At 67.8% G+C, this 7179-nt stretch overlaps 2 protein-coding genes across 2 annotated transcripts in view; one reads left to right on the forward strand and one right to left on the reverse strand.

The window, feature by feature from the left end:
- The window catches only part of ENH_00021770 (hypothetical protein, conserved), a gene marked incomplete at both ends in the record, with an annotated part of 3969 nt that extends 585 nt beyond the window's left edge, over window positions 1–3384 (reverse strand). The window contains 2 exons of the mRNA XM_013579534.1: window positions 1–1163; window positions 1242–3384. The exon at window positions 1–1163 is cut by the window's left edge and continues 585 nt beyond it. Coding sequence (XP_013434988.1) covers window positions 1–1163; window positions 1242–3384 — 3306 coding nt within the window. The remainder of the gene's footprint in view (window positions 1164–1241) is intronic.
- A 2694-nt stretch (window positions 3385–6078) lies between these two features.
- On the forward strand, window positions 6079–6372 carry ENH_00021780 (hypothetical protein; the record flags this gene model as incomplete). Its single annotated transcript, XM_013579535.1, has 1 exon — window positions 6079–6372. The coding sequence occupies one exon, from the start codon at window positions 6079–6081 to the stop codon at window positions 6370–6372; it is 294 nt and encodes a 97-aa protein (XP_013434989.1).
- Between the last annotated feature and the right edge of the window lie 807 nt (window positions 6373–7179).

The raw sequence follows: 7179 nt of genomic DNA on the forward strand, positions 1-7179 counted from the left end.
TGCTGCTGCTGCTGCTGCAGCTGCTGCTGCCGCAGCAGCAGGGGCCCCTCCTCCTGCACCCGCCCCTGCCCCGAGCCGCTGCTGCAGCGCCGCGCTGCTGCTGCTGCGGCCCGCTGCTGCTGCTGCTGCTGCTGCTGCTGCTGCTGCAGGGAACTGCAGCCGCAGCAGCTTTTGCTGCTGCCTCCTTTCATATCTTTCTTCTCTTGTTTCTTCTCGGGCCCTTTTTAGGGCCTCGGGGCCCCTCTCAGGGGAAGCCTCCAGCCACCGCCACCGCCTGCAGCAGCAGCTGCCAGCATCAGCCTCAGCAGCAGCAGCAGCAGCAGCAGCAGCAGCAGCAGCAGCGGGGGCGCGGGGCCCCACAGGCTTCCCAGGGGGGCCCCCCTGATCGGCCTCCAGGGGGGCCCCCAGAAGCTTCCCTAGAGGGGGGCCCCCCAAAAGACCCTCGGGGAGATTCTTTAAAGGGGCCCCAGGGGGCCCCTCGGGGGGCCCCCTGGGGGGCCCCCCCAGATGCAGCTCCTGGGGGGGCCCCCCAACTGTCTCTGCTGCTGCGCTGCTGCTCGCTTCTGCTGCTGCTGCAGATTTAGGGCTTTTAAGGAAGTGTCTGCTGAGACGAATGCCCCGGAACTTGGCGGTGTTTTGCTGCTGCTGCTGCTGCTGCTGCTGCTGCTGCTGCTGCTGCTGCTGCTGCTGCTGCTGCTGCGGTGCTGGTGGCTGCACAGAGGACAGAAAAGGCCAAGTGGGCTTGCCGAGCTGCTCTCTCTTTTGCTGCCGTCTAGGCAGCAGCAGCAGCTGCTGCTGCTGCTGCTGCTGCCGCTGCTTCTCGAGCTTCTGCCGCAGCAGCCGCTGCAGCGAGTACAGCCGCTGCTCCGTCAGCCGCAGCTGCTGCTGCAGCTGCGCGTCTTGGCTCAGCAGCAGCTGCTGCTTCCCCTTGGGGGCCCCCATGAGGGCCCCCAGGGCCCCCCGGGTCACGGGGGAGCTCAGGGGCCCCTCAAAGGAGCAGCAGGGGCTGTGCATGCATGCAAAGGGGGCCCCCATGGGTCTTTTGGGGGCCCCTATGGGTCCTTTGGGGGCCCCCATGGGCCTTTTGGGGGCCCCCTGTTTCCTGCGGCGGGTCTTCCTTCGCGGGGCCCCGCGGCGCTGCAGCAGCGGCCGCCGGCCCCGTGCTGCAGCAGCAGCAGCAGCAGCAGCAAGTGCAGCAGCAGCCCCAGCCGGGTCCGTCCCACCTGCAGCAGCTGCAGCACGAGGGCCAGGGGCCCCACTCACTGCAGCACAGTTCTCGCTGCTGCCAGGAGGGGCCCCCTCCTCCACAGGGGGGCCCCCATTCCCCAACTGGGGGGCCCCCACCCCCAGCTGGGGGCCCCCCAAAGCCCAGGCTGGGGGCCCCCCGGGCTCTGTGCCGTCTGCTGCGGGGGCCCCTGGGGGCCCCACCACTTCCACAGCACAGCCCCCGGCAGCAGCAGACCCAGGGGGGCCCCCTGCTGCTGCTTTTATGCTTAAGGGGCCCCCGGTGCCCTTTGCCCCAGGGGGGGCCCCCCTGGGGCCCCAAAGATGGGTCTTCTCAGACTTAACTGAACCCTCTGAGGTGACCCTGGGGGGCCCCCAGGGGCCCCCCAGGGGCCCCACAGCCTGGCCACTCCCCCCCGCAGCTGCAGAAGCAAAGTCGGGGGGCCCCCAAGGGGGGCCCCCCGTGCTGCTGCTCCCAGCCGAAGGCTGCGGGGGGCCCTCTGCTGCGGGACTGCCCCCACGAGCTGCTGCTGCCTTGGGTGCTGCTGCTGCTTGCGCTGCTGTTTCTGCTGCTGCTGCTGCTGCTGCTGGCTGGGCTGCTGTTGCCGTTTCCGCTGTTTCTGCTGCTGCTGCTGCTGCTGCCGCCTCTGCTGCTGCTCGTCCTGCTGCAGAAGCCCTCGGGGGTCTTGCTGCTGCTGCTGCACCTGCCCCCATTCTCAGCTGGCTGCCCACAATAAGGGGCCCCCCGGGGCCCCTCCTCACTGAATCCTTTTTCCCACCCTCAGGGGGGCCCCCCCCGCACTCCTGGGGGCCCCCAGGCCATTCCCTAAAGCCTTCACTGTACCCTATGGGGGCCCCCCTGCATTCACTGGGGCCCCCACTGCACACCGTGGGGCCCCCAGCGCACTGTGTGGGGCCCCCATTGCACTGCGTGGGGCCCCCAGAAGAATTTGTGGGGCCCCCCATACAACTCCGGGGGCCCCCCGTGAACTCGTTGGGGCCCCCAAAACACTCTGTGGGGCCCCCAGAGTACCCGGGGCCCCCAAGACACTTTGTGGGGCCCCCAGGACACTCTGTGGGGCCCCCAGGACACTTTGTGGGGCCCCCAGGGCAATTTGTGGGGTCCCCTGTGCATCCTGGGGGGCCCCCAGGGCACTCTGAGGGACCCTCAGGGCACTGTGAGGGGCCCCCATGGCACTGCGAGGGGCCCCCAGGGCCCTCTGAGGGGCCCCCCGGGCCCTCTGAGGGGCCCCCCGGGCCCTCTGGGGGGCCCCCAGGGCCCTCTGAGGGGCCCCCCGGGCACTCTGGGGGGCCCCCAGGGCCCTCTGAGGGGCCCCCCGTGCACTCTGGGGGGCCCCCAGGGCCCTCTGAGGGGCCCCCCGGGCACTCTGGGGGGCCCCCAGGGCATTTTGGGGGGCCCCCCTTGAAGTGCCCCGCCGCCAAGTCCACCACAGTGTCCACAATTTCGACTAAGTCCATTTGCGTCAGCAGCTGCATGTGAAAGCCCTCTACGAAAAACCCCAGCAGCAACACGGGGGAATCCGGGGCCCCAGGGGCCCCCGGGGGCCCCCCGAGGGCCCCTTCAGGGGCACCCCCAGGGGCCCTAAGGGGGGCCCCAGGGGCCCCCCAGGCTCCCAGGGGCCCCTTAGAGCTGGGGGCCCCCGGGGCCCCCGCACCTTCAAAGGATTTTCCCCCAGAGGCTGCAGCTGCGGGGCTACCCATGCTGCTGGGGGCCCCGGGGGCCCCCGGGGCCCCCAAGTGTACCCTTTTTTGGAGGGGCCCCCCTGGGGGGGCCCCCCAGGGAGGCAGCCGCACAAAGATGGGCCACATGCGCTGGAATTCCGCCACTGCTACGGGGCTTTTCTCCTTTTGGGCTTCAAGGGCCCTCTTTTGCCACAAAAGGGGTACTTTGGGGGGCCCCCCTGCTGCAGCAGGCAGTTTGGGGGGCCCCCTAGCTGCTTCCTTAGGGGCCCCTTCCCTAGGGGCCCCCAACTCTCCCCGGGGGGGCCCCTCAGCTGCGCAAGTGCCTCCACTGCCCTCTCCAGGGGCCTGCCTCACGGACACAAGATCCCCCCCTAGCTTCACCTGCTGCTGCTGCTGCTGCTGCTGCTGCTGCTGCTGCTGCTGCTGCTGCTGCTTGCTGCTCCTCCGCGCGTGCATGTGCGTGCTGCTGCTGTCTGTGCATCTGCTGGATCTCCTGGAGGCCCCCGCGGCGGCGCGACGCCGCTGGTGGGGCCCCCTGCAGCACGCGCTGCTGCTGCTGCTGCTGCTGCTGCTGCTGCTGCTGCTGCTGCTTGAGGACACAATTGCCAAATGCTGCTCCACACAATCAAACCAAGGCGCATCTATGCTGCAGCAAACAGCAGAATTCCGCAGCTGCTGCGGCTCAGCTGTCCTCACAAGCCGCAGGCACTGGGTATTGGGTCCTGGGGCATCTGAGGAGGAGCTGCCAGTTTCTTCCTCGGGGGGCCCCCCGAGGGGGGCCCCCCGGGGGCCCCCCCGGGGGCCCCCCCGGGGGCCCCCCCGGGGGCCCCCCCGGGGGGCCCCCAGGGGGCCCCGTACCCTTGCGGGGCCTCCCTCCTCTCCTGGCCAGTCTCGCGCCCGCAGAGCTCTTCGCCGCAGCGGCCGCAGCCGCAGCTGCAGCGCCTCTGCTGCAGCAGGGGGCCCCCCGGGCTCTGCTGCTGTGGGGCCCCACACACTCTGGGAAGCTGGGGGGGGCCCCCTGGCCTGTGCTGCAGCAGGGGGCCCCCCGGCCTGTGCTGCAGCAGGGGGCCCCCCGGGCGCTGCTGCTGTGGGGCCCCAAACGCTGTGGGGAGCTGGCAGGGGCCCCCCGGCCTGTGGGGCACCGGGGGGCCCCCCTGGCTGGGGCCCCCCTGCTGTCTGGGGGCCCCCGGGCTGGTGCTGCTGGAGCTCCCTGGGGGCCCCCGGGGGGCCCCCAGCGAACTCAGAGCTGCACAGGGGCCCCCCAGAGACTGGGTACAGAGGGCCTTCAAAGCTGCTGCTTCCAAATTGCAGGTCCTGTGGCAGCAGGGGCCCCACAGGGGGGCCCCCGGGGGGCCCCCCAGGGGGCCCCCCAACAGGGAACCCCACAGGGGGGCCCCCCTGGCCTAAACAGCTGCCTGTGGGGCCACTGTACCCTTCAGATTCCCCAGGCAGCAAATTGCTGCAGCAATTCGCAAGGCCCACAGATGAAACGCCTGGGGCCCCAGTAGCTGCAGCAGCAGCAGCAGCAGCAGCAGCAGCAGCACTAGCTGGAGGCTGAGCCTCTCCATTTCCGTAGTGATGCTGCAGCAGCTGCTGCTCTTGCTGCTCTTGCTGCGGCTGCTGCTGTGTCTGCTGCTGCTGCTTTTGCCGCTGCCCTTTGAATGGACTCTCCAGGTGCTGCTGATGCGGGTGCTGCTGCTGCTGCTGCTGCTGCTGCTGCTGCTGCTGCTGCTGCTGCGTGCTAAGCTCCAGCAGCTGGTGTGCGGCCTGGACCTGCTGCAGCTTCTGCTGCAGCAGCAGCAGCTTTTCTTTTTTGCGCTGCCGAATTTGCTTGACTTCATCTCCGCAGCAGCAGCGAGTGTGTCTGCGCAGCAGCTGCTGCAGCGTCTGCTTGCTGCTGGTGCTGCGGCAGCTGCTGCTGTCCCTGTAGCTGCATGCAATGCTGCTGCTGCTGCTGCTGCTGCGCCCCACCCACTGCAGCAAAGCCCACTCCTCCTCACACATATCAACAGCAGCAGCAGCAAACAGCTCATGCCAATCAAACCTCCGGCCCCACCCCAAATGCCCAAAAACCCCGGGGCCCTCGTCTGTGGCTGTAGGGGCCCGGGGGCCCCTGGGGGCCCCCCTAGGGGGGGCCCCCCTGGGGGGGGCCCCCCTGGAGGGGCCCCCCTCGGGGCCCCCCTCGGGGGGGCCCCCCTCGGGGGGGGCCCCCTTGGGGGAGGCCCCCTCGGGGGGGGCCCCCTCGAGGGGCTCCCCCGTGGAGGGGGGCCCCTGAGGTCCCCTGAGAGGGTTCTTTGAAGGGTACCGGCAGCAGCAGGGGCCCTTGCTGCTGCTGCTGGGCACAGAACGAGTTGCTGCTGCCTCCTGCGGAGAACGCACAGCAGCAGCAGCAGTAGCGTCACTGCAGCAGCAGCAGCAGCAGCAGCAGCAGACGGTGGCGCGGATCGCAGCCTTTTTCCGTTTAAAGACATAAACAACAAATGAAAGCTGGGAAGCAAATGCGAAAAGAGAGGCGCAGACAGCAGCAGCAGCAGCAGCAGCAGCAGCAGCAGCAGCAGCAGCAGATTAGGAAATACCAACTCACTCACCCCCCAACGGCGCCTTCTTTCTACGGGGGCCCCTTGTTTAGGGGCCCCCTGAATGGGGGCCCCCTGAATGGGGGCCCCCTGAATGGGGGCCCCCTGAAGGGGGGCCCCCTGGATGGGGGCCCCCATGTTAGGGGCCCCCAGGTTAGGGGCCCCCAGGTTAGGGGCCCCCGGGTTAGGGGCCCCCGGGTTAGGGGCCCCATTGGGGGGCCCCCCATTAGGGTCTTCTGCAGCGCTTGCAGCTTCTTGAGGGCCCACCTCCAGGGGGGCCCCCCTGGGGGGCCCCCCATAAGAGGCCCTGGGGACCCCTTTGTGGGGCCCCACATCCTTGGGGGCCCCCAATTTCAAAAGGCCCCTTTTTGGGTACTCTTTAGTCATGGGGGGCCCCTCAGAAAGGGCCCCATCCTTCAGGGGCCCCCCATTTAGGGGCGCCCTCTCGTCAGGGGCCCCCAGAGCTTGCGGCTTCTCCTTTGCTGCTGCTGCTGCTGCTGCTGCTGCTGTTGCAGTTTGCTGCCCTGCTGCAGCGAGTGAGCAGCACAAGGAAACACAAAGCCACAGGAGACAAATGGAAACGCCGCTGGCCACACAAAGGAACACCAGCAGCAGCAGTAGCAGCAGCAGCAGCAGCAGCAGCAGCACTGCAAGCAGCAGCAGCAGCAAAGATGCAGCAGCAACAGCGACACCACAACGGCAACTGCAGAATAACAGCAGCAGCAGACTCGCAACAGCTGCAGCAATTCAACAGCCGCTGCACAGCAGCAGCAACAACAGCAGTAGCAGCAGTAACGGAGCAGCAGCAGCAGAGCAGCAGCACAAGAGCCACAGCTGCCGTATAAAAGCAGCAGCAGCAGAAATGTAGCACAAGAGCAGCAGCTGCAGCACAGCAGCAGCAGCAACATAGCAGCAGCAGCAACACAGCAGCAGCAACATAGCACCAGCAGCAAAACAGCAGCAGCAACATAGCAACAGCAGCAAAACAGCAGCAGCAGCAGCAGCAACACAGCAGCAGCAGCAGCAGCAGCAACACAGCAGCAGCAGCAGCAGCAGCAGGGCCCCACAGTGTTTGCTGCTGGGGAGGGTTCGGCGCTGCTTGGCTGGGGTTTTGAGCAGCAGCTCTTCTGCTGTGAGGGCCCCGCTGCAGTGGTAGCCCCAGCAAACGAAGGGTTTAGGGTTTTGTTCCTGCTGCTTCCTTTCCTGCGTCCCCAAAACCCCAAACCCCAAACCCTGAACCCTAAACCCTAAACCCTAAACCCTAAACCCTAAACCCTAAACCCCCCAACCCGCAGCCGCTCTCGGACCGCACCCCGCATCCGCGGCTCCCTCCACTTCCTCGCCCCCCAGCCCCTATGATTTACGGTTTAGGGTTTAGGGTTTAGGGTTTAGGGTTTAGGGTTTACGCGGATGAGGGTTTTGAGGGTGGTTTTGAGCAGCTGGCTCTGGGGGCCGCACAGCAGCGCAGCAACGCAGCAAGGACACAGCCGGGAGAAGCAGCTGCCAGCACAATTGCTGCTTTCGGCTTTTGTCAAAAAAGATAAATTCAAACCCCAGTGCAGCTGCGCAGAACGCTGCACCACCACGTCCCCCATGCACTGCGCTGCGGCCACCAGCTGCAGCAGCAGCAGCAGCAGCAGCAGCAGCAGCAGCAGCAGCAGCAGCAGCAGCGGCA

The sequence above is a fragment of the Eimeria necatrix genome, genomic scaffold (assembly GCF_000499385.1).
Source record: "Eimeria necatrix Houghton genomic scaffold, Enh_scaff175, whole genome shotgun sequence".
Taxonomy (NCBI): Eukaryota; Apicomplexa; class Conoidasida; order Eucoccidiorida; family Eimeriidae; genus Eimeria; species Eimeria necatrix.